Here is a 17173-nt window from a genome sequence, read left to right on the forward strand (position 1 = left end):
CAAGAAACGAGACAAAGGAGTCTGCCCAAAACCCCCCATTGATTCACCAGCAGTCTGCAGACAGCAATAATGAGGATCAGGTTATTAGATTATAGCTATCTTTGACATCTATTCTAGTAATCATTCTTGTGAGCCACTAGAATTTTCTTTTTAAAAAGATTTCTTGTGTCTACCATGTAAGTTGTGCTCAATGTACTACTTTCTCAATCCTCCTCTCTTTAGTTACCCTGCCTATTACCACTAGGTGTCTGTATTTTAAACTCAGAAGCATTTTGGGTAGCTTTGGTGTAGTGAAGACATTACATAAATGCAAAAGTTTAAATGTGTGTTTTTTTGTCCTTTTTGAATACTGATCAAAAGTAGAAAGGAACCATGATAGCAAGCAACCCAACTGAATAACATCAACAAAAATCTATCTAACCACATCACAGGAAATTCTCCCACAGCACTAAGTAATTTTATAAAGAGTGCCATCATATAAAAATCAGTCCTGGCTCAAAGGCATCTTCCCTCTTCTTTGCAGACATCACATCGCTGCCTTTCACCATCTGATGAAAGCTCACTGACCCAAAACATTAACCCTGTTTCTCTCTCCACAGATGTTTCCTGACCTGCTGAGTATTTCCAGCATTCCGGACTCAAAAGTTTGGCCTTTCTCACACCTAACGTGAAGAATAAAACAATTGCAGCAAAAGAAGTATAAAATTAATTATTCAGAATGTACTCCATCTGCCTTAGTTTTATTCTCCTTCAGTTGTACACAGTGCATCATAATAACTCTGCAAAATGTGAACAGAATCATATATACATTACCTAAAGCAATGTTCAAGAATAAACAATACCTCAATTGGCCAACCACTAAAGCTAAACAATAAACCTACAGATCAATGTTTGTAAATCACAATTGATCAGCAATTGTCAGTAGAACAAAATCTAGGTTAGACAAAGACCAGATCAATTACAAGAGAATTAATTTCATTTTCTGCTGATAATTTTTTTTTATAGGCTTTACATGCATTTTAAAAACACCGTCCTTAATTGGCAAAAATCGAGCATTGGGATTCCAAGAGCAGCAGAAGATCAGAGAAAGACCACAGTATCCCAAGGAATGCGAAGCTCATTGATAGGGGAGAAGGCAGCATCCATAGGAGACTTGAGCAACAAGTCAGCATCTTTAAGAAATTTTAAAAGAGGAGTAGCACATCATTACTAGTTGCGAGACGGTTATCTCCTTCAGCGGAGTATCTGCAGAATATTTCTCCTACTCACCTCTTTCACTTGAACACCACTGTCCAGCGCATACTGAATGAGTCCGATGGCAGCATCATGAGACAATGCATTCAGGTTGTATTTTGTTCTGATTTGGGAACATGAAATGAGTTAACCTTGGTCAGTAATTAGTGGTTTCAACCTCAGCACTGGCTCAACTTGTGGAAGACTTTTGCCTTCCTTTTTGACTACTAGAAGGGAAAACTGTCCCCAATGCATTAACCTTGCCACAGCAACAAAGGGAGTTTCCTTATTTTTTAAATTCAAGTAACAACAAATCTTTAAAATCACAAAATGGCAGAGCAATCTGCGGGGTTGTCTCATATGGATACTGTGTAGAACTTTCAATGCTGCTGGACATTTTTTGAGCAGCCGTCGGGAGGTGAACAACTCCAAACAAAAAAGATAGCAGGGTTTCGAATAACATGAGGTGCTGCTGTTGCTGCAAAGTGAGAGTGCACTCCACTTCTCTTTTGAATTGCAAAATGAATGAACTGCCATTCATTTTGTTTCTGCATTTACTGCTGATACTGTTATAAAGGAAGGTTTTCATTCACACGAGTAGTGCATAGATTTCCACCGCATCAATTATAACTAGATTTATGAAAAGATGTGTGTGCAGCTAATTGCATTGTGCCTCCTTGTGGGGTATGATTTCATGTCCAAACTCATATACTGCAGCAGTGCTCAAACCTGTGGGAAGCTGTTAAAGCTCTAAAGAAAGGACAGGAAGATCAGAAAATCAGAAGGTGTACACACTCCAGAATGAAGTGATTTTAGCATCTTACCTATACAAATTGACAACATGCCTACTGTGTGATTCTACCCAGCTTAGATCTGTTCCTTCTGGTGTTAAACAGTGTGTGGGGCACCAACTGAAGTATAACTGTGACCAGTACAAAGCCTACATTTTAAACTCTGAAAGCTCAAGCATTCTGCTGAACTAAGGTTCGAATGACAGAAAAGAAGGCAATCCTGTCAGCTCTAACCTTAAAGATGTCACCAGTTGTTGAGGGGCCTGTAAACACAGCGCTGCTCTCCTTGTTTGGAGATCAGTAGAAAGGAGCAATATCACTCCTTTCTAGTCCACTTGCACTGTGGCCAGCACCTTGGCAGCAGCCTAGGTATTAATGTACCATAAAGTTCCCGATGATTTGCAGTAAGACTGCCAGATTCAGATGATCATTTTATTAGTCTTCCAATTGGTGTGGAAGCTTCTGTATAGCGATGAGGATTTGGGATTATGCATTAGCAATTGACACCTGACCTGACCAAGGAAAAAGATTAACGAATGGCCATCTGAATCTGGAGCCATTGAAAGCCAGCTGAAAGCTGGGCAAACCCTAATGTCATAACTGCCACATAGTTGGATATATGAATTAAGGCAGAATCTCAATTAATCATTTATAATTTCAGGTTGTCGACAAGAGAGCATTTCATTCATGATGGATTGGGAGGGGAGGAAGGAGGAGAGGGTATTCAACACCTTCACTGTAATATTCTTGCAATATCTCCAGCACCAGTCTACAAGGTAAACTGGCAAAATCAGCCCATTGCAACATCTATGTGATCAGTTGCCTTCACCTTATTGCAGCCTTGATGTACCTCAAAGCATCCCCTCCATGAAGTTAATATGATGAGAAGTACCTTTGTTGCATAGTGGTTGAGATTACATTGGGCGAAAGGACCTGCAGGGCCCAGCCAATAAAATCATTCGCTTCATCTAGTTTAGCAAACAGTTTCTCTCTCTCTTTCTCCGTCAGTGTCTTGGAGTCTGTAAGAGAGATAGAAAGGGAAATTAAATTAACCCACTGGAATCGGCATTTAGCTCGACAGCTAGAATATATCCTTCATGAGGTATGGGCGACAAAGAAAATTCTGAAACCAAATGTAACACACAGTAGTGGAACAGCAGACAAAGCATATTAGACACTGGGAAATCACAGGGCATGCTTGCAATTCCCACACAATGATGCTCTGCTGTCAGCTGGGTCACCTGAAGGAGGCATATCCCAGAGGGTAACAGTGAAACCAAGGTGAATGGCATAAAGTATCGGACACCACAAAAGACAAAAATAGATTAATCAGAAAGTGACAATTGGGTGGCTCCTAACCTTAGTTTTAAGTGCCTACACAGAAAAGGAAAAGCAAGTTTCTGGGACAGAATAAATTAGAGTTAGAGATGGTGCGACAAACTGTGATTTCAACACTGCGAGGCAAATACATGCATCCTTGGAGGTACAGCAACCTCAAGAGACCTTATCGCAAAGGCCCAGTTTATTCCAAGAAAATAATTCTGGGAAAGATAAAAAATCCCATCAGCTTGATTTCTGCTCTATTCCCAATCTAAACCACACCGAGCAAGGAGCCATCGAGATTATGGTATTGTTCTGGGGCAGGGAAAGAAAGTCAGAGATCACAAAACCAGGAGCTCTGGCCAGTTTGATTCGGGAGCTTTTTAGAAACAGCCCACATACCACTCCTTGGTTAAAAAAAAAGCTATGAAGGTCACGTGGACCTGAGGACAAGGGTAGCTTAGAGAGATAAAATTAAAAACAAAATAGTTAGTGAATCTTACAACACTTTTCCATCCCTGGGACATTGTGCAGACAAGATACTAGGGAACAGTGATGTTTCTCTAAAACTTTTGTAAACAGCAATGTGTCACCAATACTAAATATGTACATTTGATATATAATTCACAATAGAGATTTTGGATTAGTTCCAGCCATCATCAGAACTTTACTGAATAATCAGAAACACCATTACAAAATGCTGCAGCATCCTGGAGCCTGGGATGAGCACTGAGTATTGATACCATGCTAAAGAGCAAAGCTCATATCACGAAATTGTTTGTCATTTCTGCACTTGGGTTTTGGCGCCATTCGACAGTTTGATTGCACTATGAGCCGCATTTTGACTTTTCAAAACAAAAAAAATGTTTTGACTTCCATACCTGCAACCTTGAGCTCCTCAAGCTGCTGATGTTTAGAAAGCAGGCAATAGCAGATTCCATACACCATTGGCCCTGAGGACATAGCAAAACAATAAGTGTTAGGCACAACACTTAGTCCTGAACACTGAACACAGGTGAAGAAGTCAGTGTGTGATCCTCAGGACACACAGGGACGTATAAATAACTAAGTTGGAGACCATCACATGGTACTGAGATTCAAATGACAATAGTCATCTGGGGAGAGTACAGATTCCGCACATCACTGAACCAAGGTTCACAATTTTAGGTGTTGGAAACACTAGGCAAAACTAGTTATAGCTGTTTTAAAAGAAATCACATCCAGTAGAAATGTTTAGTAAAGATACTTAAGATTCTTTATCTGTCTAACATACACCATCACTTGGGAAAGTAGCTTGCAATAAGCCTTTACCAAGTAGATTCCCGTTTATCGAAACACAGCACACTAAGTAACCATTGTTGCTGGAATGCATCGGCCAGTTTTAAAAAGGTGCTTGGTTTCGTTCTGGGAGACCAGTGTCTATTTTGACTCCAGTCAATTCGGAGATTGTCTTCCAATCATTTGTGTCTCAGGTACAAATCACCGGCAATACAATGGCCATTAAATCATTCAAAACCCTGCCAATTGTCACAAGTTTCAAATAAACTGAAATGGTGCCATCACAGAATTGCAGATGTGGGGTTTCTACCCATAGCAATCTACCAAATAATGTTTCAAATGGAGCAATGCTAAAGCTCACGCTCACGTAATTTGCTCCTGTTCGTATAACCATGTTCCCCCCGATCTTAAACTTTACAGAGTATGTGCCACCTGTTGCCAGGCCTTTACTTGCATTGCTTGGAAAGTGACTGCTAGATGAGGAAATGGCTTTCTGTCCTTTCCTCCTTCAATAGACCACAGCAGGCCATTCACTACATCATTCCTGTTGCTGGCTCTTTGAAAGAACTATCCAATTAGTCCCACTCCCCTGCTGTTTTCCCATAACACTAAAAACATTACTTTTTCAGGTATTCAATTCCCTTTTGAAAGTACTAGTGACTCTGCTTTCACCACCATTTGAGGCAGCGCTACCCAGACCGTAACAACTTTTGCACAAAAGTATTGCTCCTCATCCCCATCTGGTTCTTTTGCCAATTATTTTAAATGCGTCCTCTGGCCGCCTGCCAGCAGAAAGGTTTCTCCTTAGTTCCTCAATCAAAACCTTACAATAGGCGTTAGTCTAAATTTTGCAACCAGCCCGAATGCATTTAAAATGAATTTAAAATGGTTAGACTGCACATGAACATAGCACCAATGAGAGACTGTGAAGTGCTCCCCTGCAATGAGAGAAAGAGGTTACGAGCTCTGTGGCGTTTCTAACCAGCCTGACAAGTTTTTAAAACTCTTTTTCTTCTATAAACAGAATGATTAAAAGTACTCTGCTTAGACTTTCCCTCACTTGTTAACAATCGTATTCTTGTTGACACTTTTGTGCACCCGCAGAACTGACCTGCAGCAGTTAACGTGCTTGAATGGTGAGGGAAGACAGTAGTAAGATAATTAACTTCAGAGTGCATCCATCATTTTATTCCATCTCCTGCACTGTCTGATTCAGTGAATGCATCAGTCAGGCAATGACTTTAGAAATTACAGCTTAAAGAACATCAGAGGAATTGTTCAAATGAGCACTATGTTGTGATTAATATTGTTAATTACTACTAGCCTCTTGTCTGTTCATTTTCATTTGGCAGGAAAGAATTTACTGGCTACAAAATAACAGGCAAACATTTCCACTTCATCAGCAGAGCACAAAACTGGAACTATCTTTTTAATGTTGTTAGCAACCATCAGAACTTCCTACCACAATTATTCTGTGACTCTGGAATTATTCACTCCAGAAATCAGTCGTTCTAATGGTCTGACCAATGCTACCAAATTAGCGGTCTGCTTTTGCCAGTAGCTGGTCAACTTGGAGGGGGCATTTTAAATGCTGTATTTAGTGGATCAATTGACATTCTAGGTACATGTCAAAAACTAGTTTGGGGACTTTTCAATGTATTTTAAATATTACCAAGTTCTTTTACTGACACCACACTGTCCCATTAACTGCCTTTTTCCATTTTCATCAATAAGGGATGGGGTTGGTGAGGAGAGATGGGGTTGGTGAGGAGAGAGGGGGCAGGATGAAGAAAAGAAAGGAGGGGGTAGTGTTGAGGGGAAAGGGCTTGGGAGGAGGTACAAAAGGAGGGAACTGGTTTAGAAAGGAGCAAGGGAGAGTGCAGGCTGGGATGGGACAGGTTAGGAGAAGGGAGAGAGGAGGAGCCAGGGTCAGGAGGAGGGGGCGGGGCCCCGGGGAAGGGAGAGGGGGCGGGGCCCCGGGGAAGGGAGAGGGGGCGGGGCCCCGGGGAAGGGAGAGGGGGCGGGGCCCCGGGGAAGGGAGAGGGGGCGGGGCCCCGGGGAAGGGAGAGGGGGCGGGGCCCCGGGGAAGGGAGAGGGGGCGGGGAGGGAGAGGGGGCGGGGAGGGAGAGGGGGAGGGAGGGGCTGTGGAAGGGGGAGGGGGCGGGGCCACGGCGAGGGAGAGGGGGCGGGCTCCGACGAGGGAGAGGGGGCGGGGGGAGGGGAGGGGCGGGGGCGGGGGGAGGGGAGGGGAGGGGGCGGGGGAAGGTGGAGGGAAGGGGGCGGGGGAAGGGAAGGGAAGGGGAAGGGAAGGGGGCGGGGCCCGGGGGGGGGCAGGGGGAGGGGGCGGCAGCAGAATTCTCGTTAGGGGCGGGACTACAAACCCGGGATCGCTCTTGCAAGTTACGGGATCCCGGGTCCCGGAGTCGGAGCCTCTATTACTCACCCAGCACCGGCCCCCTCCCGGCCTCATCGATGCCCAGGCAGCAATCTTCAGTCCGACAGGCGGCTGGAACCACAGACACCAGCCGGCAGCTGCTGCTACTGTCCCGCTCAAACTCACTAAGATCCATTGCTTTACCTCATATGCTTATTAAAGCAAACGAAAGAAATCTCAGGTTTAAAAAATGACCCAATCGGCGAACCGCGAGACCAACCGCCACACAATCTCTCCCGCGCCCAGTGATGACCCGCCCTCTGACCTTTGACACAGTCCTGAAGGCCACATCTTACAATTTGTTTTTTTAATTCATGGTGTACAGGGTTACAACAAGTTCAACGATGAAACTTTACAATAGTTTTTTTTTTAATTTAAGTTTGAATTTAATTTGAAGTTAATAGGGACGCGATGCCCATTATTGCGCATGCGCGGGTGTGCGAAATACCTTCTGGGAGTTGTAGTTTTCGAACCCCAGATTCACATTTTGTGCTAAATAGGAAAATTAGATGCAGTAATTCAACAATAAAGAAGCTTACAGGGCTCACAAATCATTCATTCGACGCATATATATGTATGAGCTATCTGATTTTTTATTTGCAGAATTTGCTTTATAAGGATTTAGCTCCTTATTAGCATAGCATATTGAGCTCTCTCTCAGCCTCAAAAGTTCTTATAAATTATTCCAGCTGAAATATTAGCCCAGATTTTTCTTTCAAATGCTGATAAGCCAGCTTTGCATTTCCGTTTCATTTCAGATTTCCAGCGTATGCTTTATTTTTATCTCTGCAATAAGATCAACTACCTCACAGTTACCATGGGAGCAACATGCCTGTTTAATCAGATGGATGTTGGCGAGAGTCTCTTGATGCTGTTCAAAGGAGAGCAGGAAATGAGACTCTCAGTGACTCAGCCAACATTTTTCCTTAAACTGTATACCAACAAAAAAACTGATTAACTGCTTGTGCATTTATATAATTGCTGCTTGTAACCCAAACTCTCCTGGCTGGTCTCCCACAACAAATTTATGTTGCTCTGCCGCCCAAATCCAGACCTACATCAAGTTGCATTCAGTCATTGATTTATATTGGTATATAGGGATCCCCAAGCATCCGGATATTAAAATTCTCGTCCTTGCGTTCACCTCCCTTCTGAATCTCTGTAATCGTCTTTAGACCGACAAACGCGTCCTCCAGTCCCTTCCCTCTCAATTCCTCTGACTCTTCCCATTGCTCCATCCTTGATACTTAGGCCCCATGCTCTGTAATTCCCTCCCTAATTCTCTCTGCCTCTTCACCTCTCTCCTTTAAGACACTCCTTAAAAGCTAGTCCTTTGACCAAGCTTTTGGTAACCTGACCTAATGTCTCCTATGAGGCTTGATGTCAATGCTTAGTCTGAATACACGCCAGTGAAGCATCTTGGGACATTTTACCACATTAATGGCACTATACAAACGAAAGCTTTTGTATGTCATTACCAGTACAAAATGACTGCCTACAGAATCAGGCTGCCTGCCAAAATTAATTAATTATGCAAAGTGTTTTGAGACTCCCCAAAGTCCCTGGCCTTCAATTGCCATAAACTTCCTACTGCATTGAAAGTGTGTCGGAAACAATTTAACAGTCAAATGGGACTTTCACTGCCCACAGTGGCAACTGGTTTGAGAAAATTCACGGCCTGTATTGCTCCTAAAAATTAGAGGTCAGAGAGCGCCACCAACTGGGGATCCATCATCAAAACTCTCCTTAATTTGATTAAAGGGGCAACTTTGGTTTTAGGAACGTCTCAACATAGCCTTCCAACACATGACACAGTGAGGGATGAGAGAACAAGCATTGCTTTGTTTGCATGTGACACCCCTGATCTTGACCATGAATAGGGGCATTATCAAATAATCTGTCTCTCAAGGTAAAGATAACCAGAAGAAAAATACCATGTAGTGTTGAGCAGAATTCCCATTTCCAGCATATCTAATCCTCCAGCATTACCTCTTGCACAGTGGATGGTAAATCCGAGCTGCTCAAATCCCAGAGGGAAACTTGAAACAGCTGCCAAAATGTTTTTTGCAATTTGTATAGTATGAGGAGCGGCTCTGAACTCAGGGAATTATGTCCGACTATTTGTGATGATTTTATAGTAAAGTAAACATTTATTAAAAGAATAAAGAAAAAAGCAAATAAAACACAATTAATTTAAACACACAAATGGCTTCACACAGTACTTTAAAACAGTTCCATGAATCTTAACTTAACTACCCTCAGGGCTAATCTTTCTTTGTTTAGCAGCTACCCTTATAGATTTTAGAATCCATAGAAGTCCATTAGGTTTTACCACACAGTGCTTTTACCGTGGGGTGTCCTCTGAGGCTGACAGCAACTGCCTCTTTCAGTCTGGCTTTGTTCACACTGTTTTCTGGGAGTTCTGACCAGCTGTCTACTGGGAGATCTAAGCAGGTACCCCCTCACGTAGGCATCAGTAATTCCTTAAATGCATTCCTTTCCTTTGATCTCTCTATTATCTCAACCAGTCTCTTCAGAAATGCCTCCTTCCCAGAATTGATTAAACTGTTCTTTACTTTAGCTCTTAGACAAAACAAACTCACCCTATCTTTACCTTAATTCCTTATATCTTTTTACAATATACATATACCCCCTTTGAACTAAAACAACTCAATTCAAAACTATTCTTGTTACTGCTCTATGTAAAACTCTGATTGAAGTTCCTCTTGGTTAACATATCAAAACTACTGTTGGGTTTAGACCCTTGCTGTCACTCTAGCTCTTACTCCAATTACAACCTGACTTCTAGTGCATAAGAAAATATGCCAGAGATAAAAACAAAAAACTACTGCGGATGCTGGAAATCCAAAACAAAAACAGAATTACCTGGAAAAACTCAGCAGGTCTGGCAGCATCGGCGGAGAAGAAAAGAGTTGACGTTTCGAGTCCTCATGACCCTTCAACACCCTTCAAGGGTCATGAGGACTCGAAACGTCAACTCTTTTCTTCTCCGCCGATGCTGCCAGACCTGCTGAGTTTTTCCAGGTAATTCTGAAAATATGCCAGGGTTATTACCAGAATAAAAATATTACAGTTTCTTGTTTTCTTGACACTCTGCAGCTCAGTGGTGAACACAATTGCCTCTTGAGTCAGAATATCCTGGTTTCAAGCCCCACTGCGGAGATTTAAACCCCTAATCCAAGCTAACATTCCAGGGAGTACTGAGGATGTGCTTCAATGTCACAGGTGCCATTTTAGAGATGCAATTTTAAACCAAGGCTTTGTCTGTCTTATCAGCTGACCATAAAAGATTCTATGGCACTATTTTGAAGAAGAGCAGGGTAGTGTCCTAGTCAATATTTATCCCTCAATTAACGTCACTAAAGACAGATTATTAAGTCATTATCACATTGCTACCTATGGCAGGTTACAGGTGAGTTGCTGTGGCAACACGCACTTTTATGCACATGTTGTAGTCTTGGTAGAGGCACCAATGTTCTTTCCATCACCAGGAATCTTTCCCACTTTTATCGCCTGTCATTGGTGTGTATGGAAGGATTTGCAGGTTGATAACCAACCATGTTTGACCATGTTATGAACACATCTCCTTGGCTTTGGGTGGGGACTTGAACCCAGAGCTTCTAGCTCAGAGGCAATGACTGTACCCGCTGCTCCACAAGATCTCATCCTTATAGGAGGTAAGTGCACAAATTGGCTGCCATATTTCCCTATATTACAACAGTGACTCCTCCTCCTTCAGGTATCATGCCCTAAGAAGGCGTTGGCGACCATGGACTTCCATTGAACTGGTCCATGATTGTATTTGGCAAAGTACTGTAGTGGCCATTTTACATGGGCGGGCCAATTAAGGCCCACCCAGCGTGACATCCACCAGGAAGCGCTATGCACTCCCTGAGCGGGTGGGGGGGTGGGGAATCCCTGAAATCGAGAGTGTGCTCTTTCGCGCATGCGCATGAAAGAGCGCACATCTCCCCGAGGCTAAGTGCTGCCTCAGGGAGATCGCCTGGACTTTGAAAAATATTAAGAATAAAAAATAAAAATTCCCGTACATGTCCCCTCATGTGACAATGTCATATGAGTTGGGACGTGGTCATAATTTACAGAACAACTTTATTACAATTTTTAAAACGCTGCATGAAACCTCATCCCGCCGCTGGATGAGGTTTCATGTTTTCTCTATTTACCGCCGGGGCTCCTGGCCGACCCGCCAACCTTAAGGTTGGACGGGCAGGTCCTTTAATTGTTTCGATGATCCTGTCAATGGTCTCAAGTGGCCATTGACAGGTCAGCAGGCCCGCAGCTGATTTGGCTGCGCCCCCGCCTTCCTGAAAATTTGAATGGGGCGGGGTGACGTTGGGGGTTCCGCCTGACATCATCCCGCGTCACTTTACGCATCGGCCAGCGGGCCCCGCCTCCTGCTCACCGACGGCAAAATTCTGCCCATTGACTCTGTCTTCCTCTCCGGTTTTCCAGCATTTTTTGTTTCTGTTTCAGATTTCCAGCATCCGCAGTATTTTGCTTTTATATTACTGCAGTGGTCTGCTCACCTCCTACAGTATGGCTGACCAGGAAACTCACAACAGAGACTACACTTCAAAAGTATAACTGTAAAGTGATTTGGGACATCCTGGGGTTGTGAAAAGTGCTATATTAAAGTAAGTTATTTCTTTAAGAAATAATTATAACTAAAGTTCCAGCCTTGGGTTAATGGGTGGACCTCTCACCTGTGTTTCAGGAGATTATATGTTCAAGGCCCACTCCAGAGCCATAAACTAGGCATTTTTCCAATCAAGAGAAGGCCCAATTTTTTAAGACTTTGCTTTCTCTTTAATTTAGTATTCCTTCACAGCACTAGTATGCCTCTTTGCAACAAGAAGGTTTACCCTATTTTCTCAGGTTCTCCTCGATTTTTGGACCTGTTATTTCTGAAGAGTTGCCACAGTTCATGTTCTCCAGTGAGGGTTCTGTCCATTGTCCCTGTGAAGCTACAGCTGACTCTATCTCCTTCAGCCATGCCACTAACAAACCAGCACAGACTCCTCAACCCCCACCTACGGCACCTCCCCATGCAAACGCAAAATATGCAACACCTGCCCCTTCACTTCCTCTCTCCTCACTGTCCAAGGGCCCAAACACTCCTTTCAAGTGAAGCAGCATTTCACTTGCACTTCCCTCAATTTAGTCTACTGCATTCGCTGCTCCCAATGCGGTTTCCTCTACATTGGAGAGACCAAACGCAGACTGGGTGACCGCTTTGCAGAACACCTTCGGTCTGTCCACAAGCATGACCCAGACCTCCCTGTCGCTTGCCATTTTAACACTCCACCCTGCTCTCTTGCCCACATGTCTGTCCTTGGCTTGCTGCATTGTTCCAGTGAAGCTCAACGCAAACTGGAGGAACAGCACCTCATCTTCCGACTAGGCACTTTACAGCCTTCCAGATTGAATATTGAGTTCAACAACTTTAGACTTTGAACTCCCTCCTCCATCCCCACCCCCTTTCCGTTTCCTCCCCCTCCCTTTTGTTTTTTCCAATAATTTACATAGATTTTTCTTTTCCCACCTATTTCCATTATTTTTAAATGTATTCCACACATTGTTTATTTCACCCCACCCCTACTAGAGCTACCTTGCTTGTCCTGCTCTCCACTCTTAATTAGCACATTCTTTTAGATAATATCACCACCTTCAACACCTCTTTGTTCTTTTGTCTGTGACATCTTTTGGTTATCTCCTCCTATCACTGCTTGCTTGTCCCAAAAACCCCCCCTTCCCTCCCCCCCACCCCCTTAAACCAGCTTATATTTCACCCCTTTCCTATTTCTACTTAGTTCTGTTGAAGGGTCATGAGGACTCGAAACGTCAGCTTTGCTCTTCTCCGCTGATGCTGCCAGACCTGCTGAGTTTTTCCAGGTGTTTCTGTTTCTGTTTTGGATTTCCAGCATCCGCAGTTTTTTGTTTTTATCAGTATGTTCCTTCATTTGCTCGTAACAGGCAGCAGACAGAGCGTACTCAACCAGCCCATGCTTGCAAAACCCAAAACAAAACGCCTACTGTTAGAGGTGATTCTGTGATGAGGCAGCAATTGCTGAACAACCGAGTGCACTAATAGCTACACAAACACCAATTTAAAATAATCAGTCAAGCTCATAACGTGGCTTAATTTTCACTTGCTAGAAACGATACACATTCATACGCAGGGACCCATTCTCAGCAAACAAAAGGAATATGTTCAAGTCTTGCAGCCTTTTTGAATTTCCCAGGAACATGGGGAGCCTATAGCCCCCTGTTGCTTTCTCTACAGCAACACCTCGGCCAATGAGAGTCGACTTGCCAACCAATCAGCACGTTTCCTGTTGTATAAATTGTTTTGATTGTTTGAAATTTGGCATCCTTGCATCTGTCCTGATAAGTGCAAGGTGAAGAACTTTTGGCAACTTTCAGCAATATTCAAATCAGCAGAAGTTTCAACTGATGGGGCAACCTGGGATGTGAAACCCAATCTTGCCTGTCATATGCAACTTGAAGTGCTGCCTGGATTGGGGTGAGCAACTGACCTCAGCAGGACTGCCAAAGGTACAGGGCTGGGCAACTGTTTGTACAACTGGGTAGAATACTGTGCTGAGGATATGGTTTGGAGGGACCGGGGCATGCATTAGAAACCGGAAGGAGTGAGCGGCTATGGTGAAAAGAAAACTGGGAATGTGGGAGCGATGCTCCCTCTCCATTACAGGTAGGAACCTGGTCAGCAACTCTCGCTGTTGCTGTACGTGGTGCAGGTCTGGCCCATTCCTCACTCCTGCGCAGTGGCCATCACCCGGGCCATCTTTCGCTTTATCTGGAGGTCGAAAATGGATCGTGTTCGCAGGGACATGATGTACAAGCCCCTAGATAAAGGGGGAAAAAACGTGCCCAACTTCGCCCTCATCCTGATGGCCACCTTTGTGTGCGGCTGCATCAAGCTGTGCGTAGATCTTCGGTACGCAAACACCAAGTGTCACTACGTGCTGAGGTTCTACCTGTCCCCGGTGTTGCGAAGGATGGGTCTGGCCACGCTGCCGTGGAACGCTCCAAGTAGTTGGACCGTGCCGTACCACCCGTCCCTCATGGAAAAATTTATGCAGAGAAACACCTTTGACCACAAGTCCATCAGGCAGTGGTCAGCACGTAACGTCCTAGAGACCCTGAGGGAAAAGGAGAGGGTGGATCCTGTGGGCTGGTTCCCCGGGCAGACTGTCAAAGTCATTTGGCAGAATGCCTCATTGTCAGAGCTTTCCAACAAGCACCAAGATGTAGCTTGGCTGGTGGTGAGAAAGGCCCTCCCCGTCAGATCCTTCCCACACGCCAGGAGTCTCACCCCCTCGGCATGTTGCCCTCGAGGTGGCTGTGGTGGGGAAGAGGCTGTTGTTCACCTCCTGGTGGATTTAGCCTTTGCAAAGAAGGTCTGGAGAGAGATGCAGTGGTTTCTGTCGAGGTTCATCCCGAGCAGTGCTGTGACACAGGACTCTGTGCTCTACGGGCTGTTCCCAGGGACACACACCGAGACAAACATCAACTGCAACTGGAGGATCCTCAACTCGGTGAAGGACGCTCTTCGGTCTGCCCGAAACTTGTTGGTCTTCCAGCGCAAAGAATTATCCCTGACCGAGTGTTGCAGACTGGCACATTCCAAGGTCCAGGATTACATGCTGAGGAGCGCATTAAAGCTTGGGGCAGCCGCCACAAAGGCGCAATGGGGAAGGGTCGCTGTCTAAGACCTTTCTGCCACTGTGCACCGAGGGGCTGGCAATTGTATAGACCCCTCGGGCTGTACGACTCACAATGAAGGTATGCAGTGAATACTAAATGTATCATAATTGCGTTGAATCACCTCAGAGTGCAACATGATCTATGTAGATAACTTGAATACCATTGCACTGTCTGACTGTCTGACTGTCTGTAATGATCATATTGAGATGTCTGTAATGTTCATTGATTGTATTGAAGCACCTCATGATCTATGTGGAAAAGTTGAATCCGATTGCACTTTTTGTGATGGCCAGCTTGAAATGTTTTGTAATGTTCTTTCAGATATTTTATGAATAAAGTATATTTTTCCAAAAGAAAAAATACACTGCTCCATCCCATACTTACCTGGCAGGGGAGAGACCTTGATCATGGTTGTCCTTTGATGTCAGTGTTTTTTTTGTGGGTTTTTTTTTAGGGGGCAGTGTTCAGCGAAGACTTTGGCCTTTTGCTCTTTGGTGTTGAAACTCCTCTGGGGTTGTTTGTTCTCCTTGAAGGGGCTTCAGTGCCTAACATCGGAATCTTAAAGATGTGATGGCTACAACCAATAGGGTCCCAAAACAAGGGGGTACGTCACCATTAGGGTGACGGTGAAAGACAATGAAGGAGGTGCACCCATTGACCATGCCTTCTTCATTAAGAGAATCCTTTTGGAGTCCTGTGGATTCGAAGTTATGGACATCTACAGTCTGCAGGACTTCCTCACTGATACTTTGACGTGATCTTCAAGAATGTTGCAGGGTGTTTGAGGAGAAGAGAAACCTGCCACAGTTGAGAATCGCTGTTTACTCTGCTGTCGCAGCAGGATTGTGTGTTGACTCTGCACCTCTACAACCCCCATGTTCCTGTCGTTGATGTGCTCACCTTCCTCGCCAGGTATGTCGACAAGTCTGGGAACTGCACTGAGGTCAAAGACGCCCTCAGGATTTGGAGCAGCAAACGCCAGGTCAAGGTGACTCTGAAGATGGATGGTAAGGGAGAAATCCTCCAGCCTCCCTCCAGTTTTGTTACCAAGGAAGCCGTGGCTACCTTGGCTACGCCAGGCAGCCCAAAGTTTGTCGTCTCTGCGGAAAACCTGGTCAACTGCAGCGCCGTCGTCTGCAAGAAATGCAAGTGGGAAGGGTATCAGACAAAAGACTGCAAGCAGACTAAGTGCTGCAACCTGTGTGGTGGGGATGGCCATCTCTACAAAACCTGCTCAAAATGCTGCCTCGGTTATGCACAGGTGACAAAGGAGGGGCAAGCCAACAGAATGGCGAACGTGACTACCACCAAGGAGACTTGCAACCACCAAGGCCTCAAGTGAGCAGAATGGGAGAAAGAACGACTCAGACTGAGACAAGACGAAGGAAAAGAGTGAGGCAGAAGATGGCCAAACACCAGCACTGCCCCCGAACCTCCTATTCCTCAGCAGACCGAATCAATGGAGGAGGAACCAGCAGAGGATCAACTGGGGGAGCAGCAGCTGGTGAAGAAGAACAAAAAGAAGAAGGGGCCAAGAAGGGACAAAGCCACTTTCCAGACTAGCAGCAAGAGGCAACTCCCATCCGACATAAACGGCAGGGCCTGCTGCACATCGGACGAGGAAGGTGAAGAGTGGCACCTACAGAAGAAGCGGTAAAGCTCAGGGAGCTGGAAGAGGAGACACCTGAGTTTCAAAACATTGGAGACAGCAAAGAGGCCAGTGCACCCCAACCACAAAGCGAAGATACCAGTGCACCCCAACCACAAAGCGAAGATACCAGTGCACCCCAACCACAAAGCGAAGATACCAGTGCACCCCAACCACAAAGCAAAGATACCAGTGCACCCCAACCACAAAGCGAAGATACCAGTGCACCCCAACCACAAAGCGAAGATACCAGTGCACCCCAACCACAAAGCGAAGATACCAGTGCACCCCAACCACAAAGCGAAGATACCAGTGCACCCCAACCACAAAGCGAAGATACCAGTGCATCCCAACCACAAAGCGAAGAGGCCAGTGCACCCCAACCACAAAGCGAAGAGGCCAGTTCACCCCAACCACAAAATGAAGAGGCCAGTGCACCCCAACCACAAAGCGAAGATACCAGTGCACCCCAACCACAAAATGAAGAGGCCAGTGCACCCCAACCACAAAGCGAAGAGGCCACTGCACCCCAACCACAAAGCGAAGAGGCCAGTGCACCCCAACCACAAAGCAAAGAGGCCAGTGCACCCCAACCACAAAGCGAAGAGGCCAGTGCACCCCAACCACAAAGCGAAGAGGCCAGTGCATCCCAACCACAAAGCGAAGAGGCCAGTGCATCCCAACCACAAAGCGAAGATA

General features: G+C 45.1%; 1 protein-coding gene across 3 annotated transcripts in view; it reads right to left on the minus strand.

Moving 5' to 3' along the window:
• Nucleotides 1-17173, minus strand: part of rnaseh2a (ribonuclease H2, subunit A) — a 74414-nt gene that overhangs the window by 14412 nt on the left and 42829 nt on the right. For 2 of the 3 annotated variants that reach the window (XM_078531410.1, XM_078531411.1), the window contains exons 2-4: nt 4226-4297; nt 2917-3043; nt 1270-1357 (exon numbers count right to left, since the gene is read on the minus strand). In XM_078531410.1, the coding sequence (XP_078387536.1) occupies nt 1270-1357; nt 2917-3043; nt 4226-4292 (282 nt within the window). In that variant the 5' untranslated portion in view covers nt 4293-4297. Of the gene's footprint in view, nt 1-1269; nt 1358-2916; nt 3044-4225; nt 4298-7065; nt 7304-17173 lie in introns of those variants that run through there. The other variant, XM_078531409.1, reaches the window with a different exon arrangement.

This window comes from Cetorhinus maximus, chromosome 28 (genome assembly GCF_964194155.1).
Source record: "Cetorhinus maximus chromosome 28, sCetMax3.hap1.1, whole genome shotgun sequence".
Taxonomy (NCBI): Eukaryota; Metazoa; Chordata; class Chondrichthyes; order Lamniformes; family Cetorhinidae; genus Cetorhinus; species Cetorhinus maximus.